Genomic DNA, 16441 nt, shown 5'->3' on the forward strand with positions numbered 1-16441 from the left:
TGATACTAAGCAGCCCTGACATTCCCGATAACACATGCCTCACAGTTCTATCTGGTGCCACCTGGGCACTGTCTTGGCTGATATGCCAGGAAGTGTGAATCCTGCCACTCTAGAGAAAGCACCAATGCACGGGGCCAACTTGTGGTTGCCTACCCAGTAGCAGAGACCTCAGCAGCAGTGGGGCTCTTTATTAAATTGACTTTTTGAGCATGGAGGAGATGAAGTACTCATGCTAGATGAGGCCATTCAATAAACCCTGAGCTGTTCTTAAACTTTTAAGGTCCAGGGCACCTCTTCTGCAGCAGCTCCCTGCAGCCTGAAGATGGAGGCTTCCCGCTGTGTCTTGAGACTGCTGTGCTGTGTGGAGGATGCGGCCTCGGGGCTCCTTCCTCGGACTGTCACGATGGAGACCCCCACCAAGGCGGCCAGACCCATTCAAACCAGCACCCAGGGAGTACCCCTGTGGCCGGTTTCCCATTTTCCCACTTCTCCCAGAAGGTAAGGTGAAGGAGTTGTAGAGGCCAGCACCACTTCTCCGTCCCCCATCTGGAGCCATGCCCAATCTATTGGTGATTTTAGTGTCTTCTTGTTTGCTTTAATTATACTTGCAGTTGAGTCCAGTGATTTTCAAGTCACCGTGCTATAGCTGTAACTGACCACTGTTTGCCATCAGAGACCCATATCGCTTGGTTGCCTTTATGCTTCCCATCAATCACATACCGAGACTGAGGCTTTGTCTGACTGTGTGTGTTTTTAACAGGACATGAACAACACACTTGGAGAGGAAAAAAATACACGGGAGCATGAGAATTGGCCATTTAGATACTTAAGCCATTTCTAGCTCCATGATCTTTCTTTTCCTGCTTTCTTTAATCTTTCGTTTATACTGCCAGCTACGTAACGGTACCAATAACGTATGCTTCACTCAAGACCAGCTTTTAACACATAAATGATCTTCATGAAAGTCTTGTGTGATTGGAAGCTGAGCTTGAGTATCCTAAACTATTCCTAACTCCCCAACAGATTTGCAGCATGAGAAACTAGGAAGAAATGTAGGAAAGGACGGCACCCACCCTCACATGGAGCTTTTTGCAAAAACACAGGAGGTAGTGACTTGTGGGAGATACCGTCTTTCATGTACATTAAATCAGTGATGAAAGAAACTCTACATTTTATCATCATTATTATTAACGTAGCTAAAGCAGTGACTCCCAAATTTTTGCTGACCTCAGAGTCCACCTGGGGGCTTGCCGTCCACACCCCAGTTTCTGACCCAGTGGGTCTGGAGTGGATCAAGAATTTGCATGTCTTACAAGTGCCCAGGTGGTGCTGATGCTGCTGGCCCTGTGAGGGCCACTCTGAGAACCATTGGAAGTGAAGCCTTTCATCAGGTTTCTCAGACTTGGCTTCTAGTTGGCTGGGACCAGGACAGGCTGCTTGGCTTCTGCCCTCCTACCTCACCTGTTGATATTGTCCACTATCATGAAATCTGAAGCCTCTCCCACTCTCTCACAGCTCCTGTGACCTTCCACCTGGTACCTCTCACACCCCCAGTCTCACAGCATCGCAGCCTGGTCCTGAGAGCTTCTATCCCCCTACTCAGCATCCTCCTGTGGCCATCCTAGCTCAAAATCCTGATGACTCCATGAATCCTGTTGTCGATTGCTTCCTGGAAATGGAAACCTGGGCACCTCCAAATCTGGGATTCCGTGTTCACATGACTTCTGGAAAGGCTGTTTGTCTAATGATAGATTTTGGGGACAGCTCAGGGGTTGAAATGAGGCTGCACAACACATCTGAGGCAATGGTGGTGACTGCCTACCACCAGTACGCAAAAGGTAAGGTGCACAGTGTCCTTATCAGGAGCCTGGGAAGGAGATCCTGAGCTAGGGGACTCAAGAGGCAATGTTGGGAATAGAAAGGGAACCCTATTCCATTTCTCTGGACTCAGCCAACCTTCCTGGCTCCAAGAGCAGTAGCTCATTGGCACACCGTGCACATAGGCAGGTCTGTGCACTGTGTTTTGCACTGTGGCCAACTCTACATACTTCATCGAATTTAATCTTTCTACCTGTCCTGTGAGGTAGGGGTGGTGAGGCTGAGAGATGTGCCCTGAGGTCACAAAGCTAATGTACTGGCACTTCATCCTATGCAGAGGCAGAATTCTGAAAATAATAACTATTGAAAAATGACTTTGTCCTTCAAGTACATGCACACACATACACACACATGCAATATTGTATGCAAATTCTTCTGCACTAAAATTTTCAACAAACATTTTGTAGTCTCAACCAAAGTAAGAAAAAAAAAATATTTACATTCCAGTGTTGGATCCAGTCTACTCAGCTACTAAACCCCTAGAGACAATGATTGAGGGTGGGAGGTGAGTGGAGAGTTCTGATACTTTTCTACTTGCTGATAGGATTTAATTTTTTCTTTCCTTTTTTTTTTTTTTTTTTTGAGATGAAGTCTTGTTCTGTTGCCCAGGCTAGAGTGCAGTGGTGCAAGCAACCTCCACCTCCCAGGTTCAAGGGATCCTCCCGCCTCAGTCTCCCAAGTAGCTGGGATTATAGGTGCATGCCACCACGCCCAGCTAATTTTCTGTATTTTTAGTAGAGACTGGGTTTCACTACATTGGCCTGGCTGACCTCAAGTCATCGGTCCTCCTGGGATTTCCAAAGTTCTGGGATTACCGGTGTGAGCCACTGTACCTGCCCCCCTTCTTTTTTTTAAGTTACTTTTTAGGCATGGTACATTGTTGTGGTGTAAACACCCACATTCTAGAAGTATATATAGTACTATGCAACGATCTTGCATGTTCTTCACATGTACCCCAAAACCTAAAATGCAATAAAAAAAGAAGTATATATAGTAAAAAGTCCTTTTCTATTGACCCATAGTCAACTACTGTCTTCTACTGCTTGTATCTTTTATGCGTATAAGCAAGTATAAATGTTGTTTCCTCTCCTTTCCACGAATGGAAGTATACCATGCACAGTGTCCCACTCCTTGCCCACTTAAATGCAAATCCATATCCAGACAGGCTCCCCTATCTACACAGAAAGAGCTTCCCTGGCTTTTGGTGTGGCTGCTAAGTAGTCCGTTAATTTAATGCACCAAATCTACTCAACTATTTCTTTTTATTGGTGAGCATTGAAATTGTTTCTGATCTTTCAGTATTGCAAGCAACATTGCAGTGAATGATTACATGTGTATGTCATTTGATAGAAAGGCAAGATTATTGCCTCAAATGCTATGTGCATCTGTAATTGATAGTTACTGCCAAATTGCTTTTAATTAGGACTCTTGGCCAGTTTACATTCCTGTAAACAATGTAGAGATCAATACAATAAGTAAAAACAGTATCTTTCTGAAGTTTTAAAATTTGCATTTGATTAGTTTCATCCTTGTCAACTGCCAGTATATGACCATATTCAACCAAGCAGAGCACTTTCACACTTCCATCTAATATGGGGTTTTGATGAGTTCTTTTTTTTTTTTTTTTTGAGACGGAGTTTCACTCTTGTTACCCAGGCTGGAGTGCAATGGCACGATCTCGGCTCACTGCAACTTCCGCCTCCTGGGTTCAGACAATTCTCCTGCCTCAGCCTCCTGAGTAGCTGGAATTACAGGTACATGCCACCATGCCCAGCTAATGTTTTTGTATTTTTAGTAGAGACAGGGTTTCACCATGTTGACCAGGATGGTCTCTATCTTTTGACCTTGTGATCCACCCGCCTCAGCCTCCCAAAGTGCTGGGATTACAGGCGTGAGCCACTGCGCCCGGCTGAGTTCTTTTAGTTATTAAGAAAATGTGTCCTTTTAGCATACGCTGCAAATATGTTTTTTTCAGTTTGTCATTTGTATTTTGGTTTTGCTTACAGTTTTTTTTTTCTTTTCATGTAGGAATTTTTAACTTTTATTAAGTATACTTTATCAAACTTTTATGGTTTCTGAGTTTTACGTTGTAATTAGAAATGCTTTCCTTACTCTAAGTTAATGGAACAGTTCTCTTATGTTTTCTCCTAGAGTTTTTATTACTCTGTCTTTCCATTTAAATATTGAATACATTTGAATGTATATCTGGCATAAAGCCTGCGTTGTAGATTCCATTTGACTGTTTCCTGAAAGGTCACCCATTTGGGTCACCCATTTGGCTCAGTGTCATTTGCTGGAAGATTTGGTTGCCACACTGATGGGGCGTGCTAACTCTACCTATGCTGGTTTCCTCTCTGCCCTCAGGCGGTTTGCTGGCTTCCCTTGTCACTCATCTTCTCTGGCATTATTCTTGCCATTTTTGCTTGTTCATTTTTCCACATGAACTTTAGACTCACACTGACTAGTATAAAAATATCTTATTGGTATTTTTATTTAAATGATGTGTTGATGAAAAGAGTCAAACTAAGTAAAATGTTTGAAGAGATTTGTTCTGAGCCAAATATGAGTGAACATGGCCTGAGGCACAGCCTCAAGAGGTTCTAAGGACTTGTGCCCAAGATAGTCATGCTATAGCTTGGTTTTATACGTTTTAGGGAGATGTAAGACATCAATCAAATACACCTAAGGTGTACATTGGTTCTGTAGAGAAAGGTGGGACAGCTCAAAGATGGGGGTGGGAGGAGGCTTCCAGCTCATGGGTGAATAAAAAGATTTTCTGATTGACATTTGGTTGAAAGAGTTAAGTATTATCTAAAGACCCGGAATTAACAGAAAAAAGTTTCAGGGTAAAATAAGGGGTGGTGAAGACCAAAGTTTTTATTATGCACACAAAGCCTCCAGGTAGTAGCCTTCAGAGAGAATAGATTGTATATGTTTCTTATCAGTCTTTAAAAGGTGCCAGACTCTGTTAATTTTGTCCTAGATCAGGAAAAGATCTGGAAAGGGAAGGGGATTCTCTACAGAACATAGATTTTCCTCTCAAGATACAGCTTTGTAAGACCATTTCCACCTGTCAAAGAAATATGTTTTGGGATAAAATACTTCAGTTTCTTTCAGGGCCTGCTATGTGTCATGTCATGTTGGTATCTTATTGCTACAAAAAGTCTGTTTTGTCATTCTTAAGGCCTCTGTTTAACTGTTAGTGCTGGTCACTTGTGCCTGAATTCCAAAGGGAAGAGGGTATCATGGGGCATGTCTGACTCACCCTTCCCATCATGGCCTGAACGTGTTTTCAGGTCAACTTTGGAATGTGCTTGGCCAAAAGGAGGAGTTCATTCAGTCGGTTGGAGGGCTTAGAATGTTATTTTTGGTTTACAGATGTTTAACTTACAAGTTAATTTATGCAGAGTCTTTATATGCAAGATCTCCCCCTGAATGCACTGCCCTGTTCCTGTCCATTTTTCCATACATCTTTCTTTAAAGGTGTTTTAAACATTTTCGTTTTTTATTTTCTTTTCTGTTTTAATAGAAAAGGGAGTCTCACTATATTGAGCAAGCTGGTCTCAAACTCCTGGCCTCAAATGATCTTACAGCCTCAGCCTCCCAAAGTGTTGGGATTACAGACATGAACCACTGCACCCAGCCTGAATATTTCTTTATATGGAATTTACATGTTTCTTGTATGATACTTTATTTTTTGTACTATTTTATTATAAAAGGGATATTTTTTCCCCTGTTGTTCCCAAACTGGTCATCATTGGTATATGGAAGAGCTGCTGCTATTGGCTGTTGGTTTTGGATCCTCCTCTCACTGAGTTCTCATGTTGTCTGTAGTTATCTTGAAGTGTATTCTTCAGCGTTTTTCAGCTATGTAAACATATTAATTATGAATGGTGATTATCAACCTCTCATTTCCAATTTGACATCTCCAGTTTCTTTCTCTTGTTTAATTACAATGACTGGTACTGCCAAGACAGTGTTAAATGAGATAGATGATGATGGGCATGTCAGTCTCAAAATCCTTCCGGTGTTTTTGAACTGCCTTTGCAGAATTATAAGTAATAAGAGAAATCTAGCCTGACTGACTCCATCTTGCTTCTAACTTCACAGACTAAATATTTTTTTACTTATTCTAATGCAGAGGCCAAGATTATTATGAGAAGGATTTAGTTTATTGTTAAACTTGGAGGCAAAGGAAACTGACGCCCTCCTTATCTGAAGATTAAAGCCACATTCATAAGACATGGTTAAAATTATATTAGGGGTTTGGACTTTGCTAATGAGCAGGCATAGTTAAAAAATAACCTGCCATTGCTCAGTTTTTGTTTCTAAAGGTTGTCTGTTGCCCAGTCATGTAACTGGGGGTTGCAAAATGTGTAACTTTCCCAACTACTCCTATAGATAACATCACTATTGTGAAACCTAAAGATCTGATCTTCCAGATTTTTTTTTAGATTTAACATTTCAGTAGACCAAGAGACGCCATCTGGTTCTGAGACTACCCCCTCACATCCCCGCCAAGGAACTAACCCAGCTGCACAAAGACTGTTTGAGATGCTCCTGTGATTTCATCCCAGTTGTTCGGCCAATCATTTGTTCCAGTTTCCTAGAAACCTGCTGGGAAAGTACTTTTTAAAAAGTACTTTTGCAAAACCCCAGCCTCCAAGTTTTGGGGGTGACAGGTTCAAGAATGTTTTCCCTGTTGTCCTTGTTTGGCAGGTCTGTGATTATTACATTCTTTGCTGCAACACCTGCTGTTCTCATTAGTCTTCTCAGGGCAGTGGGAAAGAGGAACCCATCAGGCTGTGACATTTTTTCATTAAACTTCATACTAGATTTGGACAGTTATAATTTATCATGTAAATGAAGTTTTCATCTTTTCCTCTCTTAATGAAGACTTAAAAAAAATCAAGAGTTGTTGATTTTGTTAAATTCTCTCCAGCGTCTGTGAAGCTGATCTTATAACTTTTTTCTTTGCTTCTTTAGAACTACAAATATCCTGTGTTATATTAGCCAATATCTTATTGACTCATTCTTGAATTCCTAGGGGTGAAAAACACTTGATTTTGGTGAATTACTTTTTGGTTATGCTGCTGAGTTCAGTTTTCTAACATATTATTCTTGATTCTTCCACTGGTCTTTGTGAATGGCGTTGGCTTCTAGTCACTGATTTTATTTATTTATTATTTTGTCAGAGTAGACACAGATTTATTGAAGACAATTCACAGAGTAAGAGTAGGCTTGAGCAAGTGGCTGCTCAAGAGCTCCCTCAATTAGGGTTATTAAAATTTTTTTTTATTTCCTCAATTAAGCTTTTAAAAATGTTTTTATATTGTAAAGAACATTTTTATGTGTTTTACATATATATATATATATATATATATATATATATATATATATATATATATCACAGTTTCTTTATCCACTCATTGATTGATGTGCATTGAGTTGGTTCCATGTTTTTGAAATTGTGAATTGTGCTGCTATAAACATGCATTGCAAGTATCTTTTTCATATAGTGACTTCTTTTCCTCTGGGTAGATAACCAGAAGTGGGATTGCTGAATTAAATGGTAGTTCTACTTTTAGTTCCTTAAGGGATCTCAACACTGTTTTCCATAGTGGTTTACATTCCTACCAGCAATGTAGAAGCATTCCCTGTTGACTACATCCACACCAACATTTACTATTTTTTCATTTTTTTGATTATAGCTATTCTTGCAGGAGTAAGGTAGTATCACATTGTGGTTTTGATTTTGCATTTCCCTGATCATTAGTGATGTTGAGCATTTTTTCATATGTTTGCTGGCCATTTATCTATCTTTTTTTGAGAATTGTCTATTCATGTCCTTAGCCTACTTTTTGATGGGATTGTTTGTTTTCTTCCTGTTGATTTGTTTGAATTCATGTAGATACTGGATATTAGTCCTTTGCCAGATGTATAGATTGTGAAGATTTTTTTCCCTGTCTATGGGTTGTCTGTTTACTCTGCTGACAGTTTCTTTTGCCATGCAAATTCTCTTTAGTTTAATTAAGTCCCAACCATTTATCTTTGTTGTTACTGCATTTGCTTTTGGGTTCTTGGTCATGAAGTCCTTGCCTAAGCCAATGTCTAGAAGGGTTTCTCCAATGTTTTCTTTTAGAATTTTTATAGTTTCAGGTCTTAGATTTAAGTCCTTAATCCATTTTGAGTTGATTTTTGTATAAGGTGCAAGATGAGGATCCAGTTTCATTCCCTACATGTGGCTAGCCAATTATCCCAGCACCATTTGTTGAAAAGGGTGTCCTTTCCCCACTTTATGTTGTTTGCTTTGTCGAAGATCAGTTGGCTGTGTTTGGGTTTATTTCTGGGATCTCTATTCTGTTCCATTGATCTATGTGCTTATTTTTATGCCAGTAACATGCTATTTTAGTGACTACAGCTTTATAGTATACTTTGAAGTCAGGTAATGTGATGCCTCCAGATTCGTTTTTGTTTGCTTGTTTGTTTGTTTGTTTGTTTGTTTTCCTTAGTCTTGCTTTGGCTGTGTAGGCTCTTTTTTGGTTCCACATGAATTTTAGAATTTTTTTTTCTAATTCTGTGAAGACGATGGTGGTATTTTGATGGGAATTGCATTGAATTTGTATATTGCTTTTGGCAGTATGGTCGTTTTCACAATATTGATTCTACCTATCCATGACCATGGGATGTGTTTCCATTTGTTTCTGTTAGCTATGATTTTTTTCAGCAGTATTTTGTAGTTTTCCTTGTAGTGGTCTTTCACCTCCTTGGTTAGGTATATTCCTAAGTTTGTTTGTTTGTTTGTTTGTTTGTTTTTGTTTTTTGCAGCTGTTTTAAAAGGGGTTGAGTTCTTGATTTGATTCTCAGCTTGGTCTCTGTTGATATGTAGAAGACCTACTCATTTGTGTACATTAATTTTGTATCCAGAAACTTAGCTGAATTCTTTTATCAGTTCTAGGAGCTTTTTGGATGAGTCTTTAGGGTTTTCTAGGTATACAATCATATTGGCAGAAAACAGTGACAGTTTGACTTCCTCTTTACTGATTTGGATGTCCTTTATTCCTTTCTCATGCTTGATCTGGCTAGGGCTTCCAGTACCATGTTGAAGAGGAGTGGTGAGAGTGGGCATCCTTGCCTTGTTTCATTTCTGAGAGGGAATGCTTTCAGCTTTTCTCCATTCAGTATTATGTTGGCTGTGGGTTTGTCATAGCTGGTTTTTATTATATTGAGGTATGTGCCTTGTATGCTGATTTTGCTGTGAATTTTAATCATAAAAGGATGCTGGATTTTGTTGAATGCTTTTTCTGCATCTGATGAGATGATCATATGATTTTTGTTTTTAATTTTGTTTATGTGGTGTATCACATTTATTGACTTGCATATATTAAACCATACCTGCATCCCTGGTGTGAAACCCACTTGAGCAGGTGGATTATCTTTTTAATATGTTGGATTCAGTTAGCTAGTATTTTAAGGATTGCAGCATCTATATTCATCTGGGATATTGGTCTATAGTTTTCTTTTTTGGTTATATTCTTTCCTGGTTTTGATATTAGGGTGATACTGGCTTCATAGAATAATTTAGGGAGGGTTCCCTCTTTATCTTGTAGAATAGTGTCAATAGGATTGGTACCAATTCTTTGAATGTCTGGTAGAATTCTCCTCTGATTTCGTCTGGACCTGGACTTTTTGTTGTTGTTGGTGGTGGTAATTTTTAAATTACCATTTCAATCTTGCTGCTTGTTATTGATCTGTTCAGGGTATCTAATTCTTCCTGACTTAAGCTAGGAGGGTTGTATCTTTCCGGGAACTTATTCATCTCGTCTAGGTTTTCTAGTTTATATGCATTAAAGGTGTAGCCTTGAATGATCTTTTTTTTTTTTTTTTTTTTTTTTAGAAAAAAATAATAAGAAAAAGAATAAAGAAGAGGAAGAAAGAGAAAGAGAAAGAGGGAGAGAGAATGGGGGTATTGCTTTGTTGCCCGGGCTAGAATGCAGTCTAAATATGGGTATGCCTATAATTGTCCTTAATAATGGAGACATGAAAGAAAATGAGGGAAGAGAATAACAAACAAGGAGCCAACCAACATTTCGTTTAAACTTCTTTTTTTTTTTTTTTTGAGACGGAGTTTCGCTCTTGTTACCCAGGCTGGAGTGCAATGGCGCGATCTCGGCTCACCGCAACCTCTGCCTCCTGGGCTCAGGCAATTCTCCTGCCTCAGCCTCCTGAGCAGCTGGGACTACAGGCATGCGCCAACATGGCCAGCCAATTTTTTGCATATTTAGTAGAGACGGGGTTTCACCGTGTTGACCAGGATGGTCTCGATCTCCCGACGTCGTGATCCACCCACCTCGGCCTCCCAAAGTGCTGGGACCACAGGCCTGAGCCACCGCGCCCGGCCTCAGTTAAACTTCTAAGTTGATATGATGTGGTACTGATAAGAGTGTATATTTTGTGTAAAGTGGAGAGTTCTATAAATGTTAATTACATTTACTTGTTCCAGATCTGAGTTCAAGTCCTGGATATCGTTGTTAATTTTCTGTCGCATTGATCTGTCTAATATTAATGTTGAAGTCTCCCACTATTATTACGTGGGAGCCTAAGTCTCTTTATAAGTCTTGTATGTCTGGGTATTCCTGTATTGAGTGCGTATATATTTAGGATCTTTAGTTCTTCTTGTTGTTGCGTTGATTCTTTTATCATTATATAATGTCCTTCTTTGCTTCTTTTGATCTTTGTTGCTTTAAATACTATTTTATCAGAGGCAAAAATTGTAACTTCTGCTTTTTATTTATTTATTTTTGCTCTCTGTTTGGTTGGTAAATCTTTCTCCATCCCTTGTTTTGAGTCTTTGTGAATCCTTGAATGTGAGATGGGTCTGGATGCAGCATACCGATGGGTTTTAGTTTTTTGTCCAAATTGCCTGTCTGTCTTTGAATTAGGGAATTTAGTCAATTTGAATTTAGAATTAATAATGATATATGTGAGTTTAATACTGCCATTTTATATTAGCTGGCTATTTTGCCCATTAGTTGATGTAAATTCTTCATTATATTGATGTTCTTTACTTTTTGGTATTTTTTAGAAAGGCTGATACTGTTTGTTCCTTTCTATGTGTAGTGGTTCTTTCAGAAGCTCTTGTAAAGCAGGCCTGGTGGTGATGAATTCTCTGAGTGCTTGCCTGTTCACAAAAAACTTTATTTTTCCTTCACTTGTGAAGCTTAGTTTGGCTGGATGTGAAATTCTTGGTTGAAAGTTCTTTTCTTTAAGGATGTTGAATATTGGTCCCCACTCTCTTCTGGCTTGTAGGGTTTCTGCTGAGAGATCTGCTGTAAGTCTGATAGGCTTCCCTTTGTGGGTAACCTGACCTTTCTCTCTGGCTGCCCTTAGTATTTTCTCCTTCATTTCAACCCTGGTGAATCTGACGATTATGTGCCTTGGAGTTGCTCTTCTTGAGGAATATCTTTGTGGTTTTCTCTGTATTACCTGGAGTTGAATATTATCCTGCCTTACTAAGTTGGGAAAATTTTCCTGAATAATATCCTGAAGCGTATTTTCCAGCTTGGATTCATTCTCTTCGTCACATTCAGGTACACCTATCAAGCGTAGATTAGGTCTTTTCACATAGTCCCATATTTCTTGGAGACTTTGCTCGTTCCTTTTTATCCTTTTTTCTCTAATCTTGTCTTCTAGTTTTATTTCATTGAGTTGGTCTTCGACCTCTGATATCCTTTCTTCTGCTTGATCAATTTCGGCTCTTAAAACTTGTGCATACTTCACGTAGTTCTCGTATTGTGTTTTTCAGCTCCATCAATTCACTTATTTTCCTCTCTAAATTTTGTATTCTTGTTGACATTTCGTCAAACCTTTTTTCAAAGTTCTTAGCTTCTTTAGATTGTGTTAGAACAAGTTCTTTTAATTCACAGAAGTTTCTTATTATCCACATTTTGAAGCCTGCTTCTGTAATTGGAACACATTCGTTCTCCATCAAGCCTTGTTCCGTTGCTGATGAGGAACTGTGATCCCCTGCTGAGGAAGAGACGTTCTGATCTTGGGTATTCTCAGCCTTTTTTGACTGTTTTCTTCCCTTCCTTGTAGATTTATCCATCTGTGGTCTTTGTATTTACCGTCTTTGTAATTGGGTTTCCGAGTGGACGTCCAACTTATTGATTCTCAGCGCCGAAATCTGAGCAACCCACTGCGCCGACTCAATCAGCGGCGTTAAGATTGTTGGTGCTTCTCTGACTCTGCACCAAGAACCGACGCTCCGAGGCGCCAGCAAAACCGCCTCGCCGGTCACAAGAGTTGCGCTGGCAACCCGTGGGGCTCTTCCGCTGGGAATCTCCTGGTGCGTGAGCAACAAGAATTCATGTGAAGGTGTGGCGTCCTCTCGTTCTTTGCGCTTTTACTGGGAGCTACAATCCCAAGCTGCTAGTGATCAGCCATCTTGGATCTCTCTCCTTGAATGATCTTTTGTATTTCTGTGGCATCAGTTGTAATATCTCCTGTTACATTTCTTATTGAGCTTATCTGGATTTTCTGTTTTCTTGGTTAATCTTGCTAATGGTATATCAATTTTATTTATTTTTTCAAAAAATCAACTTTTTGTTTTAATTATCTTTTGTATTTTTTGTTTATTTCAGTTTCATTTAGTTCTGCTCTGATCTTGGCTATTTCCTTTCTTCTGCTGAGTTTGGGTTTGATATGTTCTTGTTTCTCTAGTTCTTGAGGTGTCTAGTTCTTGAGGTGTGAACTTAGAATGTCAGTTTTTGTGCTCTTTCAATCTTCTTGATGTAGGCGTTTATGGCCATGAACTTTCCTCTTAGCACTGCCTTTGCTGTGTCCTAGAGGTTTTGATACATTATGTCACTATTGTTCAGTTTGAAGAATTTTTAACTTTCCATGTTGATTTCATTTTTGACCCAGTGATCATTCAGGAGCAGGTTTAGCTTCTCTATATTTCATGATTTTGAAGGTTCCTTTTGGAGTTGATTTCCAGTTTTATTCCACTGCTTTCTGAAAGAGTGCTTGATATAATTTCAATTTTTTAAAATTTATTGAGGCTGTTTTGTGGCCTATCTTATGGTCTATCTTGGAGAAAGTTCTATGCGCTGTTGCATAGAGTATATATTTTGCGGTTGTTGGATGGAATGTTCTGTACATATCTGTTTAGTCTATTTGTTCCAGGGTATAGTTTAAATTCATTGTTTTTTGTTGACTTTCTGTCTTGATGACCTGTGTAGTGCTGTCAGTGGAGTACTGAAGTCCCCCACTATTGTTGCTGTGTATCTCATTTCTTAGGTCTATTAGTAATTGCTTTATAAATGTGGGAGCTCCAGGGTTAGGTGTGTATATGTTTAGGATTGTGATATTTTCCTGTTGGACAAGGCCTTTTACCATTATATAATGTCCTTCTTTGTCTCCTTTAACTGCTTTTGCTTTAAAGTTTGTTTTGTCTGATATGAAAATAGCTACTCCTGCTCACTTTTGGTGTTCATTCACTTGAAATGTCTTTTTCTGCCACTTTACCTTAAGTTTGTACGAGTCCCTATGTGTTAGGTGAGTCTCTTGAAGGCAGCAGATAGTTGAATGGTGAATTCTTATCCATTCTTCTATCCTGTATCCTTTAAGTGGAGCATTTAGGTCATTTACATTCAATGTTAGTATTGGGATGTGAGGTACCATTACATTCATCATGTTATTTGTTGCCTGTATATCTTGGTTATTGGTTTTTGTTTTTGTTTTTGTTTTTGTTTTGAGGCGGAGTTTCGCTCGTTACCCAGGCTGGAGTGCAATGGCGTGATCTCGGCTCACCGCAACCTCCACCTCCCGGGTTCAGGCAGTTCTCCTGCCTCAGACTCCTGAGTAGCTGGGATCACAGGCACGTGCCACCATGCCCAGCTAATTTTTTGTATTTTTAGTAGAGTCGGGGTTTCACCTGGTTGACCAGGATGGTCTCGATCTCTTGACCTTGTGATCCATCCGCCTCGGCCTCCCAAAGTGCTGGGATTACAGGCTTGAGCCACTGCGCCCGGCCTGGTTTTTTTAATTGTAGTTTTGTTTTATAGGTCCTGTGAGATTTATGCTTTAAAGAGGTTCTGTTTTGATGTGTTTCCAGGATGTTTTTCAAGGTTTGGAGCTCCTTTTAGTTTTTCTTGTAGTGGTACCTTGGTAGTAGTGAATTCTCTTGGCATTTGTTTGTCTGAAAAAGACTGTATCTTTCCTTCATACATGAAGCTTAGTTTCACTGGAAACAAATTCTTGGCTGATAATTGTTTTGTTTGAAGAGGCTGAAGATAGGGCCCCAAACCCTTCTAGCTTGTATGGTTTCTGCTGAGAAATCTGCTGCTAATCTGATAGGTTTTCCTTTAGAGGTTATCTGGTGCTTGTGTTTCATTGCTCTTAAGATTCTTTCCTTTGTCTTAACTTTAGGTAACTTGAGAACGGTGTACCTAGGCAACGATCTTTTTGCAATGAATTTCCCAGGTGTTCTTCATGCTTTTTTTTGAGATGGAGTTTTGCCCTGTTGCCCAGGCTGGAGTGCAGTGGCACAATCTCAGCTCACTGCAACCTCCACCTTCCAGGTTCAAATGATTCTTCTGTCTCAGCCTCCCAAGTAGCTGGGACTACAGGCATGTACCACCATGCCCAGCTAATTTTTGTATTTTTAGTAGAGACAGGGTTTCACCATGATGGCCAGGATGGTCTCCATCTCTTGACCTTGTGATCTGCCCACTTGGCTTCTCAAACTGCTGGGATTGCAGGTGTAAGCCACTGTGCCCATCTTTGTGCTTCTTGTATTTGGATGTCTGGGTCTCTAACAAGTCTGAGGAAGTTTATTCCCCTCAATTATTCCCCTGAATATGTTTTCCAGACTTTCAGATTTCTGTTTTTCCTCAGCAACATCAACTATTCTTAGGTTTGGTCATTTAACATAATCCTAGACTTCTTGGAGGCTTTGTTCTTATTTCCTGTTTTTTTCTTTGTCTTTGTTGGATTTGGTTAATTCACAGACCTTGTCTTTGAGCTCTGAATTTCTTTCTTTCACTCATTCAATTCTACTGCTGAGACTTTTCAGAGCATTTTGCCTTTCTGTAAGTGTGTCTCGTGTTTCCTGAAGTTTTTATTGTTTTTTCTTTATGCTATTTCCTTGTGTATGTCTCCCTTTACTGCTTGTATCATTTTTCGGATTTTGTTACATTGGGATTTGCCTTTCTCTGGTGAGAAACCTGATCTCCCTGATTAGCTTAATGAATAACCTCCTGAATTCTTTTTCAGTTAAATCAGGGATTTCTTATTGATTTGGGTTCATTGCTGGTGAGCTAGTGTGATTTTTTGGAGGTGTTAAAGAACCTTGTTTTGTCATATTACCAGAGTTGGCTTTCTGGTTCCTTCTCATTTGGGTGGGCTGCATCAGAGGGAAAGTCTAGGACTAAAGGCTGTTCAGATTGTTTTGTCCCACAGGGTGTTCCCTTGATGTAGTATTCTCCTCCTTTTCCTATGGATGTTGCTTCCTGAGAGCTAAGCTGTAGTGATTGTTATCTCTCTTTTGGATCTAGTCACCCAGCAAGTCTACCAGGTTCCAGGCTGGTACTGAGGGTTGTCTGCACAGAGTCCTGTGATGTGAACTATTTGTGGGTATCTCAGTCATGGATACCAGCACAGTATTTGGGGTGTCTCCTGGGTCCTGCAGGAGCAATCGGCTTCCTTTGGAGGGTCTGTGGTTCCTCTCAGGTTTCCTGATTTATTCCTGCAGTCGTTCTGGAGCAAAAATTCACAACATGAGCCTCCACACACTGCACTGTCGGTCCATGTGGGAGCTGCAATCTAGTCCTGCCTCCCATCCACCATGATCTCCCCTTTATTTACTTATTTTTAAGAGTGAACTAAAGCACCTAAACCTTAGAACCCAAGTTTCAGTTAATGAATAGGTCAACTCTAGAAAAATTCAGAAGGTAACAGCAAGACCTGATTCTAAATGCTAAAACTCTTAAAGGCATTTGCAAATGTGTTTGAAAAACAGTCCGATTTTCCTGTTGCCTCATTACAGCTTTTCTCCTCAAAGACAGGTAGGTAGATAGGTACTGGGTCATATTCACACAACTGGTGCAGAACAGTTTCTAGTCATTGATTTTTGTGCGGTGGTTTTTATCTTTAATATCAATGCTATGTGAAAGTTTTCTTTATTTTTTATTTGTCTGGAAACAGTTTAAATAGCATCAGAAATACATATTCTATTTTGAATAATTTTCTTATTAGCCCTCTGGAACTGGTACCTTCTTCTTACTGCCTTTGAATTAGCTCATTGACACTGTCCTCTATTTCTTCTATGGAAATTCATTTGTTAAGAATTTCAATTTCTCCACCAGTTTGATCTTTCAAGTTATGTTTTCTTGTATAATAATTATCTATCTAGGCTTTTACATGTGTTTGCATGGAGTTGAGCAAAATAGGCTCTTATAGTTCTTTTATTTTAATTGGTATCGATAGTTACTTTCTTCTATCATTTTTATTTTATTTTATGTCTTCTTCTTTCCTTAATTGGTTGGTAAATTTTCATTAG

General features: G+C 39.5%; 1 protein-coding gene across 1 annotated transcript in view; it reads left to right on the plus strand.

Moving 5' to 3' along the window:
• The window catches only part of PKD1L1 (polycystin 1 like 1, transient receptor potential channel interacting), a 170092-nt gene that overhangs the window by 18743 nt on the left and 134908 nt on the right, over positions 1 to 16441 (plus strand). The window contains 3 exon segments of the mRNA XM_010341384.3: positions 281 to 498; positions 1516 to 1838; positions 5598 to 5613. Coding sequence (XP_010339686.3) covers positions 281 to 498; positions 1516 to 1838; positions 5598 to 5613 — 557 coding nt within the window.

The sequence above is a fragment of the Saimiri boliviensis genome, chromosome 10 (genome assembly GCF_048565385.1).
Source record: "Saimiri boliviensis isolate mSaiBol1 chromosome 10, mSaiBol1.pri, whole genome shotgun sequence".
NCBI lineage: Eukaryota > Metazoa > Chordata > Mammalia > Primates > Cebidae > Saimiri > Saimiri boliviensis.